This window comes from Oncorhynchus mykiss, chromosome 10 (genome assembly GCF_057628025.1).
Source record: "Oncorhynchus mykiss isolate SJ-2025 chromosome 10, ASM5762802v1, whole genome shotgun sequence".
NCBI lineage: Eukaryota > Metazoa > Chordata > Actinopteri > Salmoniformes > Salmonidae > Oncorhynchus > Oncorhynchus mykiss.
In genome coordinates, this window is record NC_143031.1 from 43,826,677 (window position 1) to 43,850,073 (window position 23,397).

Here is a 23,397-nt window from a genome sequence, read left to right on the forward strand (position 1 = left end):
CTCTCAAGTGATAATTTAAATGTACAATTTATATCAAATTGTTTGTAAATGTTATTCGATAAGATGCAGCGGTTTTTGGAGAATATTTGTTGTGCATTTTGTTGTAGAGAATTCCCGCCAGTACTAGCTAGCAACTTACTGTGTCTGGTGGGGGGGTTCATATATTTTGTACAGTGCGTGAGTGCAGCGTTGGATGGTGAGACGTGCATTGCATGACGTGCAATTTTGTGTCGTTCTTATCAGGTACATTGTTAAAGATATTATATTGTATATTGTAATTGTATTATTTTGGTAACTATCCCAGTGAACAAGCACCAAACCAGCGTGCGTGAGTGCAGAGTTGGATGGTGAGACGTGCATTGCATGACGTGCAATTTTGTGTTGTTCTTATCAGAATAAAGCTACATGACTGGTGCTACATGTTGGAGTTCCGTGTCGATGACTGATTGTACACAACGCAAGACGAGTACTGTTACATATATACTCAATTATAGTCTCATCAATTTCCACAGAAAAATAGGTGACAAATTCATATTTTCATCACTATTTTTTAAAACTAAATTAACACTGACGAAAAACAGACAGTTGACTGGTAACCCTGTGAGGATGCCATTCATTTCTCTGAGCACTCCTCTGACACAGAGCATCAAAACAACCACAGGCCAATGAACCGCAGAAAACAAAAGATCAATGGATGGACCAGAAGAAGAAGAGGGGAATGTCTGGATGCTGTGGTCCTGCCAGATTGTCATGTTCTTCACTCCTATTTACATGACAAAGCGACACAAGAAAAAGAGGAGCAGGTTGGTTGTATGTTTGGACCGAGAGCAACAGCAACATCTTCTGGTGAGATATAATAGTAGTGAGCATTGATAACAGAATACTGACAGATGATACAATTCTGCTCTGCACATACCTGCCCTTATTTTCAAATTCCCACTCGAAAATAATGTCCATGTGTTTTACACATGGGATCCACTGGATGGGATCCACTGACCTTAAAGATATGTTGTTTATCAACCAATATGCAATTACTCTCACATCCTGACATTCTCTGTTGGCAACCATAATCACTGCACCGTTTGTCAATGAATACCTGCTGTCATACATGCAGTACCATCAGCTATACACCACAGCATACCACACATCACGCTTAAATAATGCATTGCAGGTGCTGTATGATTGTGTTTCACTTAGTTCCCTACAATAGCTCCTTTCCAGGGGAGCCTTGACCTGCAAGCCTGTAACATCTGTGGCACCCCCGGGGGTAGCAGGTTCGTCATGGCATCAACAAGAGTCAAGGCCCTCTATCCTGCTGAACAAGCTGCAGCACAAGCACATAGCCGAGAGGTCGCAACCTCTTGGCGAGGTAGCGCCTTGGGGGTCGCACTGCTAATGTGGCATCCCTCCTGGGGTCACTCTCACAAGGACTCCCAGTCCCACACTGCACAGCGCTAAAAGCTCCACATGCCTCTCTCAAATACCAAATCAATTCACACATCACCAATCACTCACGCTCTCTAAACCATGAGCTCAGCAACTCTCAGCTACTGAGCCTATTTTCTGTTTTGAGGAATATAACTTCCTGAAATAAGCATAATGAATCACATGTTGTGTGTCACGGCAATAAGCTCAGAGTACCAGACACTGTCTGAAAATGTGTCTGCAGGAGGTGGGAGCTCCATGTGGAAAGCTGGTCTGTCCTTATTACCAGTTCAATACAGCAGAATGGAAAGCCATTCTCATCTGGTCGCCAGTAGCTTCTGGGGATGGAAAGATCCACCCGTCTGTAAAACTTCTCTCCGCCATTGGTAAACCAGGAATGCACTTCAGCATGACAGAGCCACGTTATTCCTCCTTACATACTTTCAAGCCTCATTGACAAGAGATCAAGAGACTGCTGGCCAGACGGCATGGATTACCAACAATGACGAGACAGCCTACAGGGAGGAGGTGAGGGCACTCGGAGTGTGGTGTCAGGAAAACAACCTCTCACTCAACGTCAACAAAACAAAAGAGATGATTGTGGACTTCAGGAAACAGCAGAGGAAGCACCCCCCTATCCACACCGAAGGGACAGCAGTGGAGAAGGTGGAAAGTTTTAAGTTCCTCGGCGTACACATCACAGACAAACTGAAATGATCCACCCACACAGACGGTGTGGTGAAGAAGGCGCAACAGCGCAACAACACATCAACGGGGGCAAACTACCTGCCCTCCATGCCACCTACAGTACCAGATGTCACAGGAAGGCCAAAAAGATAATCAAGGACAACAACCACCCGAGCCACTGCCTGTTCACACCGTTACCATCCAGAAGGCAAGGTCCGTACAGGTGCATCAAAGCTGGGACCGAGAGACCAAAAAACATATTTTATCTCAAGGCCATCAGACTATATTTCTATGTACATATTCTCATTCACCCCTTTAGATTTGTGTGTATTGGTTAGTTGTTGGGAAATTGTTAGATTACTTGTTAGATATTACTGCACGGTCAGAACTAGAAGCACAAGCATTTCGCTACCCTCGCATTAACATCTGCTAACCACATGTATGTGACCAATAACATTTGATTTGATTTGAGAGAATAGAGGATAGAAAAAAATTCACCAGTTCACCAACTCCTTTTTGCCTCGCTCCCCCTCCCATTCCTCCCCTCCCATTCCGTCTTCCTCACTTGAGAGACCTTTAAATCAAGAAGATGAGGAGCTCAATGGAGTGTATCTGAGCCACGTCCTGCACAGGGTACCTATGGAGGTGTAAGGGGGCTAGCCTTCGCGCAGGCCATCCTCTTAGATTGATGCTTCCCGCTCACATGATTTTAATCTCTACAACGGCCGTAGCTCTCGTCATGAGTAGACAAATAAAGACTCGTGGCCCAGTCTCCCACCAAGTGACTGTCCCTCACAGATAACACCCATGGAACACAACAGAAGAGAATGCATTGAAATGGTTTAAAGGACATTCACTATTCCATTGTCAAAATCCTTACTTGGTATGCAAAGGTCCTCTGTAATCCATATGTACACTGACATTTTTCCACCTTAAATATTTGTATAATTGTGTTATACCACTACTGTCCATGAATGCCAACAAATGAGTAACTGCTATAATTTCATGCATAATAGTGTCTTGTTAGCAGAACAACGTTTGGAATCAGAGAAAATGTGAAGGTGTGCATGTTTTCATGTGAGAAATAACATACTGTAGGTGTGCATGTGGGGGATTCCACATAAACTGGAGAACTTAAATAACAGCTAGCAAACTAAAGAGCAGGACACAGAGCAGAGAGGTGGGGGGAAATGTGGAGAAAGTACAGAAATGGTTCCACAGATAGCAGAGAGGTGGGGGGAAATGTGGAGAAAGTACAGAAATGGTTCCACAGATAGCAGAGAGGTGGGGGGAAATGTGGAGAAAGTACAGAAATGGTTCCACAGATAGCAGAGAGGTGGGGGGAAATGTGGAGAAAGTACAGAAATGGTTCCACAGATAGCAGAGAGGTGGGGGGAAATGTGGAGAAAGTACAGAAATGGTTCCACAGATAGCAGAGAGGTGGGGGGAAATGTGGAGAAAGTACAGAAATGGTTCCACAGATAGCAGAGAGGTGGGGGGGGAATGTGGAGAAAGTACAGAAATGGTTCCACAGATAGCAGAGAGGTGGGGGGAAATGTGGAGAAAGTACAGAAATGGTTCCACAGATAGCAGAGAGGTGGGGGGAAATGTGGAGAAAGTACAGAAATGGTTCCACAGATAGCAGAGAGGTGAGGGGAAATGTGGAGAAAGTACAGAAATGGTTCCACAGATAGCAGAGAGTTGGGGGGAAATGTGGAGAAAGTACAGAAATGGTTCCACAGATAGCAGAGAGGTGGGGGGAAATGTGGAGAAAGTACAGAAATGGTTCCACAGATAGCAGAGAGGTGAGGGGAAATGTGGAGAAAGTACAGAAATGGTTCCACAGATAGCAGAGAGTTGGGGGGAAATGTGGAGAAAGTACAGAAATGGTTCCACAGATAGCAGAGAGGTGAGGGGAAATGTGGAGAAAGTATAGAAATGGTTCCACAGATAGCAGAGAGACTCCAGGGAGCAGTGAGGGAGAAAAGGTACAATCTGGTTTCCCAGCGACTGCCTCTAACTTCTCCCTCTGATTGCAGAGTGGGTCCGGAACAGCCGTCAGAAAAGATATGAGACACAAAGATGAACAGTGTGTACTTTAATGTGATTCTGGGCAAAAAGCCAGTTTGAGGAGATGCGTAAGGATTGCAGGGGGAAAATCCCACCATACTTGTTCTATTCCTGTTATCTTCCTCTCTTTTCTGGTAGAACTGTTGCAATTGGGATTTCCAGTTCGAAGCCTTGTATAATATGTTACTTCTTATTGCTCTGTAAAACACATTTCCTACTGGTATGGAGGGAAATGTTTCACAAGTAAAACCTCAACATCAAACATTTAAGAGGGGGTGGAGGTATGGTGTATCATAGAAAGAGTGCATGGATTTTGACATGTTTAGGTCAGGGTGGTTCAGTGGTTTGTCTTATTGGACAGGTGTTATTAATAGTTCTAATGATACGTGGCGGGTGGCAGAGAGGGGAGAGGCTGGGAACGATGGAGTGTGGAAGTGGAGCATCATGCTGCAGCAGCTCATAGAGCCCAGGTCTCTCTCTGTCTCATCACTGCTGCCTCCTGAGGAGCAGACAGAGGGAACCAGGAACAGGCCGTTCCGCTGTATTGACTTTCATTTGTTGAAAGTGCCTGATACAGCAAAACATATTTTATTTATTTGCTTGGTAAAGCCCCCCCCCCCCCCCCCCCCCATCAAATGAACCACTGAACCTGAGAATAGCCTGCCAGACGCTCCTTAAATCTCTCCCGTTCCGTTTTTTATTTCCACGAGTCGCCTTTTCTTCTCTTTTGTCTTCAAGGAGAGGCTTTTGGACAACAGGAAATAGAACATGATAAGCAGCTCTAATTCCTTATTTTACATGCAGGCATCATTGGTGATACAGCATTCTCTTTGTTATTAGACTGCAACCAGTAGGTGTCTTCATTTGGATAGATTCCACAATGACATGTTTTAGGTGAACTAAAGCATTACATCCTAGACAATTGCATCCAACTTTGCATACCATAGCATGTACCATGGTATTTTTGACCCACACTCTTTCATGGCCCAAACAGAGAAATGGCATCGCCACAGTGCTCTTCCGACCCTGGAACCTCAATTGATTGTGTTTGGTATTGACCCAACAGAGGCAGACAAAGATCCTGCCAGAGTGTGGGGGGGGGACTGTTTCTCCTACATCTTTGGTATGATCTCTTTAGCTGCGGCTCGGTGAAGCGACCACCATATCGAACAAGGCCAAACACTACCTGGCTGTCAATACAAACACAAGGCTGACTGAGGCATGTAAGTGAGGTCGGGAGCGAGTGCCCTGTCGACTCATACCGATGGCACTGTAGCACTGCGCAGTTCATTCTGAAACTCACAAATCCGAGATCTCTCAGTAGAACAGTGATGTCGCTTAACTTGTCCATTGCAAGCGAACACATTGGTCATGCAAGGAACAATTAGGAACAAAAGATTCTAAGGAGCAGAGATTGTGATCTATAGTGATATGGGTCAGAGGTCAAGTATCTCATATCCTGTCTCTCCAGATGAAGAGGAGTCTGTGACGGCCTCTAATTTCCTGTTCCAGCTCACATCACTCAATGGATTGACCATGCATGATGTGCTTCCCTTGCGGCCTGTAGTAGACTAATAGGGGATTGCCACCAGATCTAGTTTAGCTGCTACACGATAAGTATAGTGGCACAGGACAGAAATAGAAGGAGCGATAATTGAAAGAATCGATATTGCACAGTGCCATTATGTGGAGTGCATTTCACATTGCGTTGCCGATCAAATGACATATTCAATATTCGCTGTAGATAACCATGCCAACGATAAGCTTTGAGTTGTTCTTCCCAGAGGAGAAATGGAGTCTGTGGCTACTGGCTGGTGATGTCATATGTCCTGTCCATCTTCAGGGTTAGAAATCTCTTTACATCATATCAGTTCAAGTCAAAAAGCCTCTCCAATTCCAGGGCATCCAAGAGACAGTACACTACCCATCCGCCCATGGGAAGGCACACGTCCCATCCCTCTCACAGACGGAAATATAAATCAACTTGTCTTATCACGCACACAGTCATACTGGTCTCACATCAAGAAATGACTTTGATTTAAAGTAAAGACCTCTTGTTACAGTGGCCTATATGTTCTAACCCACTTCCGGGCCATTTGTTTTTTTGTGTGGGGTGATGGGGACCTAATTCAAAGCGACACCCCGTCTTCGTGACACAGGAAGTGCAGTTACAGTGGCACGCTTGGGGCTCAGTGGTTGCCTTGCAGAGTTCACAAAAGGCTCTTCTACCTCTCTCTGTTATTCGGGACAATTTGATCTGTGTAAGAGGGCTGAAAGGCACTTCTGCTTCATTTGTATACAAAATGTTTGCATGGTGTTGTTTAGTCACAATCACAGTAACGGCATCTGCAGTTATAATGTCATTTCTCCTTCATCATGATGAAGTGGGTTGACTGGGCTGTGACAGGACATCTTAAACACACGCGGGGAGAGAGTTCCTAAAGTTAAGATTTTCCCACTTGATGATTCAGCAAAAGTGTTTCGGAGAGTTCTTGTAGACTCAGAGCATACTGTTGACGCTTTCCTCACAGATTGGCAGCCGCCATAGAGAGAGCAAAAGAGGTCAACATGTAGATTGAGCTGCTATTAAAATGTTTACTGCCACCAGAGAAGAAATAGATCTCCCTCTCTATACTTGAGACAGACACACAGACAAACACACACAGGGGCGTCATGCATCCATTATTTTAGAGGAGGCATTAAGTACATGAGGATCATGAGGAGGGAGTTCTGGAATTCATGGAATTTAGCATTCTTTTAACACCGGAAACACACTTTGTCCTGCAATCTAGAGCCATAATCATTACGCCTAATTGTATTTAAAAAAAATATATGTATATTTTTCTGCATAGGTTATCTAAGCATAACTCTTCACCTGTTCAATTGTCATTTTATTGAATGATATTGATTCTTTAAGAAGTTTTATGCCTTGAGTACAACTGCCACAAAGGTATATAGTATACCATAACCCAATAATTAAAGGCCTCAGAGGAAGTTGCCGCACTTATTTCGAATAATTCTTGTCTTCACATGCACCTCGAAATAAGATTAAGAAATTAGCCCATTACATTAATTATCTGACTCCATAAAGATAAATTGCAATATGCAAGACTATAGTTGAGTTGCTGGACTTGAAATGCCTCAGAATTCGTTCTAAATAAAAATGTATTTAATTACTTTGTCAAATGATTGGATTCACATACAAGTCATAAAGCCTAAGTTACAAAGCATTACCATGCATTTACAAGGCATTATTTTAAGCATGATCAGAGAGAGAGAGACAAAGAAACTGGGGCTTGAGCCATGGCCCATAGCTCATGGGAGAGAGAGAGAGAAAGAAAGGGTGTAGGAATCTCACCACCGCAGACCAGGAACAAAAAGAATGAGAACGAGACAATGAAGATAAGACCCTTTTATCATATCTGAGTTGTTTGGACTCCAAATCTGAGTTGTTGACGAATAGCATTACTGTAAAGTTAACTTCCAATCAGACATCAGACCTACAAAACCTTTAGACAACAGATCCTCTGCTACCCAGAGGGGTGACAATGGGGGTTGGTAAAATAACGAGGCATTCCTAAGACAACACAGAGAATGCTGAGTTCCTAAGACAACACAGAGAGTGCTGAGTTCCTAAGACAACACAGAGAGTGCTGAGTTCCTAAGACAACACAGAGAGTGCTGAGTTCCTAAGACAACACAGAGAGTGCTGAGTTCCTAAGACAACACAGAGAGTGCTGAGTTCCTAAGACAACACAGAGAGTGCTGAGTTCCTAAGAAAACACAGAGGAAATTCTTGCATACAGAGTAAAGAGACACTTCGGGGTATGCCCTACAAAAATGATTATTTCAGACAAAGACTGCCAGCCTACCTGTCAAGAGATGAGTCTCAGCTAAACCATGCATATACAAGTTGTTGACATGTTGAGGGTTGACGTTTGTCTGACTCTTGCCGTTAATTCCAGTGAAACTGTGTCGGATTCCAGACATCATTAATATTTGGACATGCACACTGACATGATCAAATAGCTCTATTCTTTGTTCTCTCTGTTATCATTTCAGCAAGCTAGCAAGCTATATATCAATGCATTATTTAAATTGTGCAGCTATACACACCCTGTTCAAAACATTAGGAACACCTTCCTAATATTGAGATGCACCTCCTTTTGCCCTCAGAACAGCCTAAGTTCATTGGGGCATTGACTACAAGGTGTATAAAGTGTTCCACAGGGATGCTGGCCCACATCCTTGCTGTCTCTGCCTGGCCGGCTCCCCTCTCTCCACTGTGATTCTCCGCCTCTGACCCTATTACGGGAGCTGAGTCACTGGCTTGCTTGCACTCTGCCATCCTTCCTATCCTCTGGCTTGTGCGGTGGGGGAGATCTTAGTGGGCTATACTCAGCCTTGTCTCAGGGTAGTAAGTTAGTGGTCTGTTGATATCCCTTTGGTGGTGTGGGGGCTGTGCTTTGGCAAAGTAGGTGAGGTTATATTCTCCTTGGTTGGCCCTGTCCGGGGGTTTCTGCTGTTCTGCCTGCGGCTATGGAACCCTGACCTGTTCACCGGTCATGTTACCTTGTCCCAGACCTGCTGTTTCTACCCTATCCCGCGCCTGCTGTCTCGACCTTTGAATGCTGGGCTGTGAAAAGCCAACTGACATTTACTCCTGAGGTGCTGACCTGTTTCACCCTCTATGTCCACTGTGATTATTTCTATGAACATTTTAATATCTTGAAGAACGCCTCAGGGCCTTGTTCCTCTCTAGGTTTTTTCCTAGATTTCTGACTTTCTAGGGAGCCTATGGATAGCCTAACTAGTGAACGGTTTGGTAATATGGACAGCCTAACTAGTGAACGGTTTGGTAATATGGATAGCCTAACTAGTGAACGGTTTGGTAATATGGATAGCCTAACTAGTGAACGGTTTGGTAATATGGACAGCCTAACTAGTGAACGGTTTGGTCATATGGATAGCCTAACTAGTGAACGGTTTGGTAATATGGACAGCCTAACTAGTGAACGGTTTGGTAATATGGATAGCCTAACTAGTGAACGGTTTGGTAATATGGATAGCCTAACTAGTGAACGGTTTGGTAATATGGATAGCCTAACTAGTGAACGGTTTGGAGCATTATTGGATGGACTACGATCATTTGCTGGTAAAAAATGGGAGGTGCAAAAACAAAGGCTTGAACCCCCTATTTGAATTTGCTCCATTTGACCAAGTGTAGGTTTGTCACTAGTTAACACAGCCATAAACCCACACTCATAAACCCTAACCTTAAATTAAGACCAAAAAGCTCATGTTTGTTTTCATGAATTTGTACGATATAGCCAATTTTGACATTGTGGCTGTTTTATCTACTTGAAACCCAAGTGTAGGCTACAGAGAAAAGCTGTTAGGCTCTCAGAAGACTTGAGAATAGGAATAACTTTGTAGCAGGTGCTTCTGATTTAATAAACATTGCCATGCTGGTGGGTGGCAACATTGAAATAAAACCCAGCCCTGAAACTATGTCATCTCATTGGAAAAGACCCGTAAGACTCAGAAACATCCGAAGTCACACATTCGGATTTGGCACCTCAAGCCCAAATATATCCTACTTTGAGTAAAACAATTACTTATTGACAAACATCGTTGTGCAACATCACGGGTAAGCTCTGGCCATCGTCTTTCAGCTCAAAAAAGGATTTCTACTGGTGTGAGCGGTCAAAGCAATTTTAGTATTTTCTAAGCAGGCATACCAGCTAAGATAGTTAGACAAGCTACTCTAACTTGATTGATAGCCTGAAAAGGCTTGGTAGCTAGTTATGAGGTTGGGGGATTGGGAACCTACACTATCTAGCTGGCTAGCTAAAGCCAACTTAATAAAATTGCTAGGTGGCTAGTTTTACGGAGATATTTGTATTTTTAATTAATCAAGAAGGAATCAATAGGTTATATAGCTTGATCAAATCCATTTCCAAACATACGAGGCATATCTTTTCTTCCTTGGTGCATCTTGGAAGGAGAATGCTCTGGTCCAGTCAGTGTACCCCCTCCGCAAAATAAAACTGGCAGATCTATTTATAAATAATTATGATAAAACGTTGGCTTAAAAATTGCGTCTAGTAAATCATTTCACATCTGAATGCTGAATAACTATACATATTTAAAAATAAAATGTATGACTTTTTTTTTTTTTTTATCTGAAGGGGCACGTGCCCTTGTGCCCCCTATGGACATTACTCCTCTGCACACACACTCCAACCAACCATGGTTTCAAATGTTGATGCACCATGGTACCTGGGAGGCACATTTGGATCCTTTTCAGCAGGGTAAACCGACCGTAACTCCCTCTATGCTTGGTGCTCTCCAGTGACAGTGTGACAAAAAGGCCTTCCCTTCATACATGGAGCCACTTATGTGAAATCACTCCAAACAGTGGCACATTTGTTGCACTTGACTAATGTTTAACAGGACATGGAAAATGCTAATTGTTCAAAAGGGTAGGTGGACTGCATTCATTTCAGCTTAGCTCAACTCACTGCAACAAAAGGCTACTTTCTGCAGCCCAACTGAAGGAACAAGAGGCTGACTGGGCACCAGTGTTATCTTCCCTCCAGACGATGACAAGTGAACCAAGCAGCCACATCTTGACTCATCTGACTGAACCACATAGTCATGTTTCCTGCATTTTTTTTTTTTATCCAAACACAACTCACTAAACTGGGGAGGTTTGTCAAGCTGAGACGGTTGTCTGGAGGAGTGTGGGCCAGAGTTTTAGGGCTGGGACCAGAGAGTCATGCTCCTGAACACAGACAGGGGGAAGTGTCACAGCTCACTCATCCTCTCACTGTTGTGTCCCATTAGGGGAGCTGCTGCTGGTGTATCTGAAGTGTGCACCTGTTCATCTACCCTCTCATATCTCATTTTATATACTTCTAGAAAATGGAAGTCATCAAATGGTTTACTGGCACTCTGCAGTCATGTGGTCAATGTACCTCTCCATCGTCAAGGCTATGAATGATGGCTAATAAAACTAGCATAGAGGAAATGAGCAGATAGGCTCAGAATATGTCCATCCAAAGCATTTTTTAAAAATATTATTTTTTAACTCACAGCCAGGAAACGCAACATAGACAGTAAATGCAATAGGGTTAGATCTCTGGGAGTGAATAACATGTCGCCATGGTTCAGGCCTGGGAAATGCAATCACATTTTAGTATTCACTTCAACTCCTGCCTCACCTGTAACTGCCACATTCATCTTTCTTCTCTTTTTTTGTTCATGTGTGCTGTGATTTACGACATCACAGAATGTTTATTCAATTGAAATAAGTCAATAAAACAGGGGAAGCCACTGCTACTGACTGCCCACAGTGAGCAAAAAACTGCATCAGGACTTAACGCCAAACGGGAAACCATTTCTCTAATGGATGAATACATCTCAGACTAAATCAAAGACGTAAATACTTTTAGAGTTTATAGGTTGGGAACCAAAAGACAGCGAGGGCTTTGAAAGATGAAGGTCCTCTTAGTGGGAGAGGTGGTGATTTAAACACTCTTCAGGCCATGAGCTGGAAATGGTAAATGAACACAGGCTCCAAAAATATCAGGATCCAAAACATTATCCCAAAAATTGCAAAAAGAATATGGGTTAACAGTAACATATTATCTATGTATGCAATATCTGGAATTAATCTGAGGGGGAATCATATTTTTTCTCTTGTTATATTCAGCCATTTTTAGTAAGTGTATTTTAGTCTTTGGGACAAGAACAGGGAGCCCAGTGTGAAGCCTCTGGAGTGATGTTAGTGAGGGATGTCCTTCAACACAGCCTAGAGGGGAAGATGACAACATAGACCCACATATCAGGTGATATCTCTGGGGACAGGGGGGATGGAAATGGTTGCCTGACCTGTATAAATAAGGGGAGGAGAGAGAGAGAGAGAGAGCGAGCGAGAGAACAAGAGAGAACAACAGAGAGAGAGAGAGTATGAAATGAGAGAGGAGGGGCATTTACTGCCTGACTCCAAGCTTAAAATAGCATCATTGTCTAGACGCTCAACTCCCAACCGGGAATTAACAAAATACACTTTGGGGAATTAAGAAAAGCACATCCTGTAAAATTAACATTTACAGTTTTTCTCCCAGGGGCCAAGTAAAATGGCATCTGGTTTTCACTGAGGCACTTTAAGAGCAGTGTGTGTGTGTTTGCAGAGGACAGTGTCCGATGGGCCCCTGACTATTTCAGAGATAGTCATTAAGCACTGTCACTATCTGGGACGTGACTGTTCATCAAGACCTCACCCTGAAGCTAGAAATGCACTTGTGTGCCGTACTCTGTGTCCGCCTCAGCCCTGTTGTGTCCCATCAAGGGCTGGCCTTACACCCCCGCTCCCATTCCCCACCCTGACCTCCATACACACTCTGATTTATAGAGGCTTGCAGTTTTTCACTCCTCTCACTCAATAAAAGGTGCACTTCTTCCAGAACTAATAAACACAGAAATGATGGGAGGAGAAGTGCTGTGATTGCGGTGGAGCGTCACTTTCTCTATATCTCTGTGTGTTTGCCTCACATCCTCCACAACCAGAGGGGCTTCACAGTAATAGGACCAATTACCCATAAGACTAACCAGATTGCAACCTGCATGTGAATATAGGTAAATATACAGGATCTGGTACGATAAAGTAATCAACGTTTTTAACTGTTGTGTTAGATATGTGCTGAAAATGTAGGGCTGTATCCCTCCCTACATGTCGTGCAAGCAGCAGCGGCGGCCCCTTGATGTGTAAAAGTAGGCTTGCACTGCCCCCTTGTGGAAATACATGTTTGTCATACCATTGTTTGACGATGATTGAGAATTATGATGACATGACGTCAACTCCATCAACATCGATTCCATAGCAGGGACCATATTAGTTATCTAAAAACAAACTACATTTATGCAAATTACACATTTTTTGTGTCAAATTAAAATTACGCGATTAATGCTCTCCTCTACTTCTCCCTCCTGTCCAGTGTCACCTCCAAAACTGTCTGACTTAATGAGGAACCTACTGCACCTGCATGTGTTATTTCAGCTCCAGTAAAATCGAGGGAAGTTTTGTTTCGAATGCCTCTATTTCATATAAACATTTGCAGCATATTTACAGATTAATTGTCCTAGTTTGTAGTGCTAACGGAGAAAGACCAGCAGCGTTCTTTCCAGCACAAACAATGGGATAGGACAATGTGGCTATTTCCATCCATAGAGTGAATTACAGCTGATGCGTGTCCATCACACCACTGTCCCTTGCTCGAGTCCTTGGGGGATGGAAAGAGGCTGTCTACTGTAAACGGGATGATGTCATGGCCACTGGTCTCGCACAAGGATTCCATAGCAACAGCAGATTGTGAGAGAGAGAAAAAGGAAAGCTAAACAAGACTTGGAAAACTGGAGTCATCAGTCCAAACATCCAATCTGAAAAACATTCAGTCCTCAACGTGAGGCCTGCAGAATAGTGAAGGATGGGGTAGAATTTGCTTAAATATTTGATCTTGTCTCTATTTAATTGTAATTATTGCTTGGAATAGGTCCACCGACAATAGATGTTCCCCTCTGGATTAGATTGCAATGGCAATACTTCGATAAATCTACAACAAATTAGTCTGATGCACTTTTTCTTCTAAATGCTTAATTTGTGGCATTGGTAACGAATGACACCTGAAACAGAATTCCCTTATAATGTAGCATGTTAAAGTCATCTGAAAGGTTTAACAGGGGATGACTTTAGCCATTTATCTATTCTGAAGCAATATATTACAGTTCTATAACCTAGGTCGGGCTGAGGCAGAAGTCACCATGAATTACAGCAGGCAGCAATGGTGCAGACACAGTTCCCGGTCAGCAGTTTATCGTAATCAACCTGTCACCCAACCTCCGTTTCCCGAGAATCATGGGTTCCCTTCCCTCCACCCCTATATTGGAGAGTCTCGGATCCACAGTGAATGATGCAAGCAATGCCATCTCACATTAGCAATGTTATGCTGCGTAGGCAAACACCATCCACAGAGAATCACTGATGAGAGCATCTGTGTTGGGTTGTTGATGAAAATGTGATTACACAAAACCCAAGTAAGAATCCAGCACATATTTACTCCGGTAATCTGGCCATTTCAGCATCTGTTGTCTTTCATTTTTGAGATGCAAAAAGCCTTGTATCTCTGGAGAACAATGCCTCTACCTAGTGGAATACCAAATAAGGTTTGTGGATGATTGAGGATGTAATGAGGGTAATTATTATTGTGATTAGAATGGCAGCCAAAGCACTCAGACTGCCAGATTTCAAGTGAGCTTTAGAGACATTAAATGTAATGTTATCAAAACGCCTTAATACCGTGTACATCATCTGACGTACATGATGCCTTGCAGTTGCCACTGATTTCTGGTTGGCATTACTGCTAAAAGGGCCTTCTATAGTTCCTCTCACAAAGCAACTTTTTCACCTCACGGAAAGCTATTTCAGCATTGTGAGGCATCACTCAATAAGACCATAATGAAGATGGCTCAGGAAATTGCTCGTTCCATCTCCCTGACGTGAGCGCTGCGGCATGACTCAGCCAGAATACTGAACCACTCCAGCTGATGGGCAAAGCTGTTCCTATAGCAACTCTCAGACACACAGAGATGATAAGATAATATTTTCAAACCTTGTCTACATTATTTGTTTCCATGATTTCTATAGTGCACACACAGAACCAGGCCACCTGAAAATGTTTATTATTATTTTAACCAATCAACGTCAAAATGTGCTGTTGGTGCCATGCTGACCTATCCCTGTACTAAAAACAACATTTACTTTTGTGTTTGGTGTAATGATAGATGAAGCCTGTCATTATTTAAACTGCTCGCCCAATTTGAGCATTGCTTAGATTTGGAACTGGTATGGCTTCAGTCAACTGACACAAATATTTAAGATGGTGAGTCATAAAGACTCTGTTTAATCCCTCAAAACAACAGAACCTGTACAAGCATGACAAGGCACACAATGACTAAGCAATGGCTGCTAAATAAGCTACGATGGTTACACCATACATTCACATGTAGACATCGTTTAGCTAAAAACGCTGTATTTTCCAAACGGATATAAAGCAATATCCCATCTCCCCCATCTCGTATGAAATAGTTCATTACAAATTGTCCCTCCGCCCTTCTATGAGAATCAACATTTGAGGTTTTCAGACAAAATGCCTCACTCAGGACTCAAAACTCTGCATCTGCAGGAGAGGACAAAGTTAATGGTTTGGAACATTTCCATGAAATACCTTATGAAAACATTCATAAGTACAAAAAAATCCAATAGCTGTCAAAGGAGATGGCTTTGATTTAACTTGGAGCACAAATAAAGCATGACATATTGCAACAGAAATTGAAAAACGTTTTTTTTTTTTTTAACTTTATAATAAGCAAATACCTGGATAGACTATGTTGTCACATTCTGAATTGGCAATTCACACGGGACATCCTTTCATGCTCACAGTACATTGCACCATCCATTCAAAATACAAATATATCAGCAATATGGAAAAACACATCCAATAATCAGAGCCAAGGAACTAAAATAAAGAGAAATAGTGACATGTTCTAGTAAATACAGTAGTGTTTAATAGTACACAGAGGATGACCGGAAAACACTCCCTAAGGTGTGTGTGGTGGCATTCAGTTAGCAATGAGCAGATTCACTTAGTCACTTGCTCTCGTGTTAGGTCTATGGCACTATGAGGAACATGTCAACATTACCCCTTTTTCTCCCCAATTTCGTGATATCCAAATTGGTAGTTATAGTCTTGTCCCATTGCTGCAACTCCCGTAAGGAGAGAGCCATGCGTCCTCCGAAACATGACTCTGCCAAGCCACACTGCTTCTTGACACACTGCTCGCTTAACCCAGAAGCACCAATGTGTCGGAGGAAACACAGTACAGCTGGCGACCGAAGTCAGCGTGCACTGCGCCCAGGCCACCACAAGGAGTCGCTAGAACGCAATGGGACATACCGGCCGGCCAAACCCTCCCCTAACCCGGACGACGCTGGGCCAATTGTGTGCCGCCTCATGGGTCTCCCGGTCGCGGCCGGCTGCGACACAGCCCGGGATTGAACCTGGGTCTGTAGTGACGCCTCAAGCACTGCAGTGCTTTAGACCGCTGCGCCACTCGGTAGGCCCACGTGTCTATTTCTTAACTCTCTCCCTCTCACATGGTTGCCAACTCCTGAGTTAGTCTCTCTTTCTCTAGCTGCAGCTCAATGATGTTCTGTTTGTTCTGCTCCAGACGATCCTCCAGCCACTGCAGCAGGGGACCACTCACAGCAGACATCTGGCTGCACAGGTTCTTAGTGAAGACTGAAACGCACACACACACACACCACACACACATCAAGTGAAGTAAGAAAGCAGTCAAGACATGGATGCATCGTTGGGGATATTAATATGCATACTGACACAATTAAATATCAGTTATCAACAAATACATAGAGACCAACCTGAGCCATTGTGTATCTTCGTGATCGGATCCAGTTGAGTTAAGCTGCAAAGAAATGAAATCGTGAAATGACTCTTAACAATGAGCAATACACAATGAGCTGCCTTGAGTTCATAGTATTTTCTTCTGAAACCAGTCTTTGCTGCAAGACAATTTTGCATATTATGGTAGACAAAGGGGAAATATCTTCTGTGTGGCAAAGGCAATTGCAGAGGGGGCTCAACACACTCCAAATCAGAGGTACCTACCTACCAGTTAGTCTTGCGGGGCCATCCATCCAAATCTCATCTCGTTGACTTGACTATTGTAAGTCTGGAGAACTTTATTACCGGATTTTGCATTTGAATGGGAGCGCTGGCTGTTAACGCTCCCATTTAAATGACTGAGTAGAATTACATTTTCCCCCATGAGAGGCTTTTCCTTGTTTTGTCTCTCTTTTTACTACCGTGTTCGACAAAGTTTTAGTAGCCTATGCGACATTAGTGTTGCAAGTCAGACAAATTATCAGAAATACAACCTTCGTTCAGAGCTCCACCCACGCGAAATATCACACTGCTTTGAAAAGTGCCAATGCGTCACTAGCTTCCATCTCGACTCCCCCTCTTTTTACCATCTCCCTGAGGAACACTTCCCCAGGGTTTCGAACAAAACGTCAGATCCCTGGGGTGCATTCAGTACGACAGAATGGTATTGATAATGGTTAATTCAACGGAAAATGGTACTGTACTGAATGACCAGTTGAATAACGGCGTGATTATGGTGGCCCAGAGGGCGATTGTGTATGGTGTGCTGCACAAGTTTTGCGATTTCAAATGGTCACACCCATATTGATCGGGCCACAGCTCGCCACACACCCACGAAATAAGAGCAAACACACATCATCAAAGGCTGTTGAAGAGCAGTGCACATTGTTTTGGGGAAACATGTCGTTCAGTAAAAACAGTCACGCAACGTAGCCAACTCTGAACCAAACTGAATGCTCCCCTGGGCTTCTGAGGCAACCTACCTGTGAATCTTTCTGTAGGTGTCCTGCTCTTCCTGGCAGAGGATTCTGGGAAGCTCCACTGCTGACTCAAGGCACACTTTCCCAATGGCCTCGTGTGGAATCACATGAATTGGGATCTCGATTCTCTCGTACCTTTATCAACACAGATCAGGGATGCAATTCAGTATTTGTGTCAAAAGACAATCAATTACATCTTTGTCTGATTAATAGTCATGAGGGAGAAAATATTAAATCTAATAACACTTAATTTTGTTTAACTAACATCTGGATAGGATATTCATTTCACCGCAAACAGTGGTGTCCAAACAGGGGCATACTTACTCAGAGCCTTTCTGGGCTTGGACAGACTGGAAGCAGGTGTAGAGAACTCGACCGGTCTAAGATAAAATAATTATTGAATTTGTTCGAAGCCCCTTTGTAAATCAAAATGACATCATATATTTTAAAATAGCTGTCATTAATCCTTACTTTTGTGTTCTTATCCTCAATGAAGCAGGAGAATATCAGCCCAACAAAGCCCTGGTCCATCATTTGATACATAGCCTGTGTCCTCACATCTGTTGTAGAAAATGAATGATTTTCAGACACACTGACTGAAAAGGTTTGCCACGACATTGAGAACTAACAGTGTGGCATTGATGTGGTGGAGGGGTGCTCTGGTTCTTACCCACATGTGATGGCCACACAGTGATGTGGGGGTGAGAGTGGTACCAACCAACTACACGCATCGGCCGTCCAGTCATTTCAGCCAACCTGTAGCTCTTACTAAGGAAATTGATGATCAAAATGAAGGAATTCAGGAATTCTATGATACCGCTACCTGTCACACTGACATCTCTGTCACGGAGTATGTCACACTGACCTGCAAGGCACCACCAGAAGACAGAGATTTAAGTTATTGAATGAGACATCGCACAAAGGATATCTCCGCTTCGGTTGCCGCTGAAGACAGCTGCTCAGGCGAAATTTCCACGCGATCCTTCCTCTTGTCCGAGCGTCGGAGAATAATAACAGAATGAATGTGGACGATGCGGTTGGTGTCCACCTATGTAAACAAACCAGGTGACTTTAGAAAGCAGAATAATTAACAGGGTAGCCAGCTAGAATCAATATCAGGTGCCCCTAATACCAAGTTGGAGGTATAGGCCAATTGAGAATATGAATGTAACAACAAAGGGTACATTAAAGGTAGATAATATGCATGCGTGTAGATAGCAGAGGCGTGTCCAGGGTCCCCCCTGAAATCTGATTGGCCACCCTCAGAAATTCTGAGTTCTGATTGATCGTCTCTGAACATATTGACAATTTTGACAGAAAGACCCGTCAATCTCAACAGAGAAAGCATCTGGGCTCCAGATACTAAGACAGAGGGGCGCCGTTTGCCTCGCGCAGATGCTTTCTCTAGTGAAATAAGATTCAGCCTCTTGTGAATTGAGGGAAAATTATGAAACACAGAGAGACATGAATGTGTAATCATTTTACATGTTTGTTTCCTTATTGTAAAAAGCCTGGCTTCACTTGGCATCCTTGAATACACACCACTTTGCAGGCTTAGCGTCATTACACGTATGGTGTTTGTAATAGATGTCCCTTTCCATTCAAATGGTGGGTGCACAGTGCAGTGTTCAAATGCTAGATTTATTTTGGAGTAGAAAAACATGCACAGGTAACCTACTTTTTTAAGAGTGATTCGTATGACAATCAGATATGAACACAACCAGTCATTATGTTTTTGACACATTAAAAAATGTAATACATTTTTAGTTAAATTACATCTTTACTATAAAGCCCATGTGTGCAGGCACACATAGGATGTCCCATTAAAAAAAATAGAAACCTCCAGAATCTCACAGTATAATTCACACTCTGGATGGCACTTTCAAGTGAATTTACTGCTGTATGCTAATACCCTTATATACAACCCTGACTTTGAATGCAAACACCGTAACAAGACTTTAGTAGTGGATTTCAAATAGTGTCAGGGGAAAAAATGAACAGGGATGCAAACTGGTGGGGATCCAAAAATATGACACTTTTTTCTGCCCCGAAACATGCAAAAAAAAGAATCTGTGCTAGGGGGAAATGCAGGTTTAACTAATTAAACAACAAAAGAATATCTACATGATCAGTCTCTGTGTGTAAAATAAAAAGTGGTTAATGTGAACCTAACTCACAGCTAAAAAATGTAAAGAAAGCAATTTATTTGATGCCTAGACTTTACAGCAAATGACACTCAAGTCTTGAGAAAAAACAACACACTAATATTGCAGTTAGCCAAGACAGCCTTTATGATAGAATGTTTGTGACCACACACACATCTACAGTGCCTTGCGAAAGTATTCGGCCCCCTTGAACTTTGCGACCTTTTGCCACATTTCAGGCTTCAAACATAAAGATATAAAACTGTATTTTTTTGTGAAGAATCAACAACAAGTGGGACACAATCATGAAGTGGAACGACATTTATTGGATATTTCAAACTTTTTTAACAAATCAAAAACTGAAAAATTGGGCGTGCAAAATTATTCAGCCCCCTTAAGTTAATACTTTGTAGCGCCACCTTTTGCTGCGATTACAGCTGTAAGTCGCTTGAGGTATGTCTCTATCAGTTTTGCACATCGAGAGACTGACATTTTTTCCCATTCCTCCTTGCAAAACAGCTCGAGCTCAGTGAGGTTGGATGGAGAGCATTTGTGAACAGCAGTTTTCAGTCCTTTCCACAGATTCTCGATTGGATTCAGGTCTGGACTTTGACTTGGCCATTCTAACACCTGGACATGTTTATTTTTGAACCATTCCATTGTAGATTTTGCTTTATGTTTTGGATCATTGTCTTGTTGGAAGACAAATCTCCGTCCCAGTCTCAGGTCTTTTGCAGACTCCATCAGGTTTTCTTCCAGAATAGTCCTGTATTTGGCTCCATCCATCTTCCCATCAATTTTAACCATCTTCCCTGTCCCTGATGAAGAAAAGCAGGCCCAAACCATGATGCTGCCACCACCATGTTTGACAGTGGGGATGGTGTGTTCAGTGTGATGAGCTGTGTTGCTTTTACGCCAAACAATGTAAGACGTTATGTCTTACATTGTTGCCAAAAAGTTCAATTTTGGTTTCATCTGACCAGAGCACCTTCTTCCACATGTTTGGTGTGTCTCCCAGATGGCTTGTGGCAAACTTTAAACAACACTTTTTATGGATATCTTTAAGAAATGGCTTTCTTCTTGCCACTCTTCCATAAAGGCCAGATTTGTGCAATAGACGACTGATTGTTGTCCTATGGACAGAGTCTCCCACCTCAGCTGTAGATCTCTGCAGTTCATCCAGAGTGATCATGGGCCTCTTGGCTGCATCTCTGATCAGTCTTCTCCTTGTATGAGCTGAATGTTTAGAGGGACGGCCAGGTCTTGGTAGATTTGCAGTGGTCTGATACTCCTTCCATTTCAATATTATCGCTTGCACAGTGCTCCTTGGGATGTTTAAAGCTTGGGAAATATTTTTGTATCCAAATCCGGCTTTAAACTTCTTCACAACAGTATCTCGGACCTGCCTGGTGTGTTCCTTGTTCTTCATGATGCTCTCTGCGCTTTTAACGGACCTCTGAGACTATCACAGTGCAGGTGCATTTATACGGAGACTTGATTACACACAGGTGGATTGTATTTATCATCATTAGTAATTTAGGTCAACATTGGATCATTCAGAGATCCTCACTGAACTTCTGGAGAGAGTTTGCTGCACTGAAAGTAAAGGGGCTGAATAATTTTGCACGCCCAATTTTTCAGTTTTTGATTTGTTAAAAAAGTTTGAAATATCCAATAAATGTCGTTCCACTTCATGATTGTGTCCCACTTGTTGTTGATTCTTCACAAAAAAAATACAGTTTTATATCTTTCCGTTTGAAGCCTGAAATGTGGCAAATGGTCGCAAAGTTCAATGGGGCCGAGTACTTTCGCAAGGCACTGTAAATATTGCACCTGGGCAAAAAAAACAACTTAAAGTAGAAATAGAATGAAACAAACAGGCATTCTATTTTTGCTCTATTATAGTCACCACTATAGTAGACATTGATCAAGTGCACAAGGCTACATGTATGCAAAAATAACATTCACTGAGTAAAACATTAAATAAGCCCCCCCCCCCCACTCACACACGTGTTACTATCACGTTCAACACAACAATGGCAATATATTTGGGCTACACTGCACATTATACACTTTCTGCCTGTGGACATCTGTTCTACAATGTGCCAGCAGAGCATGCCAACAAAGGCTCTCTTTCAGGCAGAGAGTACACCTGCCATACCCCTTTTTATCAGCACTATATTTAAAAAGTGAGAGAGGGAAAGTGTGTGGTGTTCCTTTCAACTCTATAGTGGCATCCAGCTTAAACCAGGCCCAGCTCCACTTCATCCCTGAATCCACTTGTTTAACAAGCAACGCCTAATTTTCACCTAATTCTCTCATTCTGAAAATGTACCAGATACGTTAGAGGGAAAACATTAGTTCACAGATAGTAGTTAGTTCGTTAGCTAGCATTTCACACAGATTGCCAGGCTCCAGTAAGCAACTAACACGTTATAACTTGAGGAACAGCAAGGAGTCGCATACCTGTTAATACTATAGCGAATTGGTTAGGTTACTAACGTTATCTCGTCTAAGTTAGCTGTCTGACATTATTAGCCAGCTAATTTTCACACCATGAATTCAATGATTTGATCAGTTAAATTGGCTGTTACTCAACCTTTCTCTGGCCAGCTAACGGAGAATTCGATCCAACTAGCAAGATACATAACAATGCTTACAATACTTGTTCCACCACACCTTCTCCCCCACATCAAACTTTCCAAATGCTAGTTTTTCGGAAAAAGGTTTATCCACTTCCCCAGAGTCAGGTGAACGCGTGGATACCATTTGTATGTGTCCAGTATGAAGGAAGTTAAGAGGTAGTTTGGCGGGCCAATGCTAACTTGCGTTAGCGCGAGTTTATGGGCATCTTATACCTGTAATGTCGAACCATCATAATTACATTGAAAAAAATACACCTTGCATTAAAATATGATGCCCTGCCCTCCTAAATTGGGTCTATGCCCCACTTTGGCCACCCCATTTCAAATGTTCTGGACACACCACTGGTAGCTAGCTAGTTATTGCTAGCTATCAAATGATTTAGCTAAATAGCTAGCTTGCAAACGTTACCTCCCCGATGCACAGTCCCATTACTTCCTCCTTCTCGGTACTTAATGCATGATTCATGCAAACCAAAAAAGCATCTGATTCGAGGTGAACTGCGCTCACTGCCATGTTATAGTACTATAACGGTCTTGTTCTCTAAAAAAAATAGGATAAATTACTACAAGCTCTCTCAAACTTCACAAGCTAAAGCTAGCTTGTCAGCGACTTTTCTATCAAAACTTGTTACAGAAACAATATTCCGTTGTTGCAAGGAGGCTGGTAAAGTCTGTGGTCCTACCTACATTAGTGTAACAAACTATTACCACTTAGCGCTCAAAAGCATACACTTTTTTTATAGTCGTGTGTTATCCACAAAAACAATACATTTATAGACAAACAAAATAATAATTATTATTCTGCAATTTAATCAGCAAAGTCCGTAGCGCAGCCAATCCAGTCGGACGACATTTGAGTAAGCACCCGGGATTCCGGAGACGTTTGCAGCAAATATTGTGTAAGTCTTGAAGAACAGGTATA

General features: G+C 42.7%; 1 protein-coding gene across 2 annotated transcripts; it reads right to left on the reverse strand.

Moving 5' to 3' along the window:
• Window positions 1–15,116: 15,116 nt before the first annotated feature.
• On the reverse strand, window positions 15,117–23,355 carry LOC110533956 (lys-63-specific deubiquitinase BRCC36). Of its 2 annotated transcripts, none has more exons than XM_090186711.1 (8): window positions 22,885–23,355; window positions 18,614–18,734; window positions 18,357–18,443; window positions 18,158–18,246; window positions 18,011–18,066; window positions 17,690–17,821; window positions 16,685–16,728; window positions 15,117–16,544 (listed from the first exon to the last, which is right to left on the reverse strand). In XM_090186711.1, the coding sequence occupies exons 1-8, from the start codon at window positions 22,987–22,989 to the stop codon at window positions 16,396–16,398; spliced, it is 783 nt and encodes a 260-aa protein (XP_090042837.1). In that variant the 5' UTR covers window positions 22,990–23,355; the 3' UTR covers window positions 15,117–16,395. The 2 variants fall into 2 exon arrangements, with proteins under 2 accessions (XP_090042837.1, XP_090042838.1); XM_090186712.1 differs by lacking the exon at window positions 22,885–23,355 and adding an exon at window positions 22,491–22,646.
• Between the last annotated feature and the right edge of the window lie 42 nt (window positions 23,356–23,397).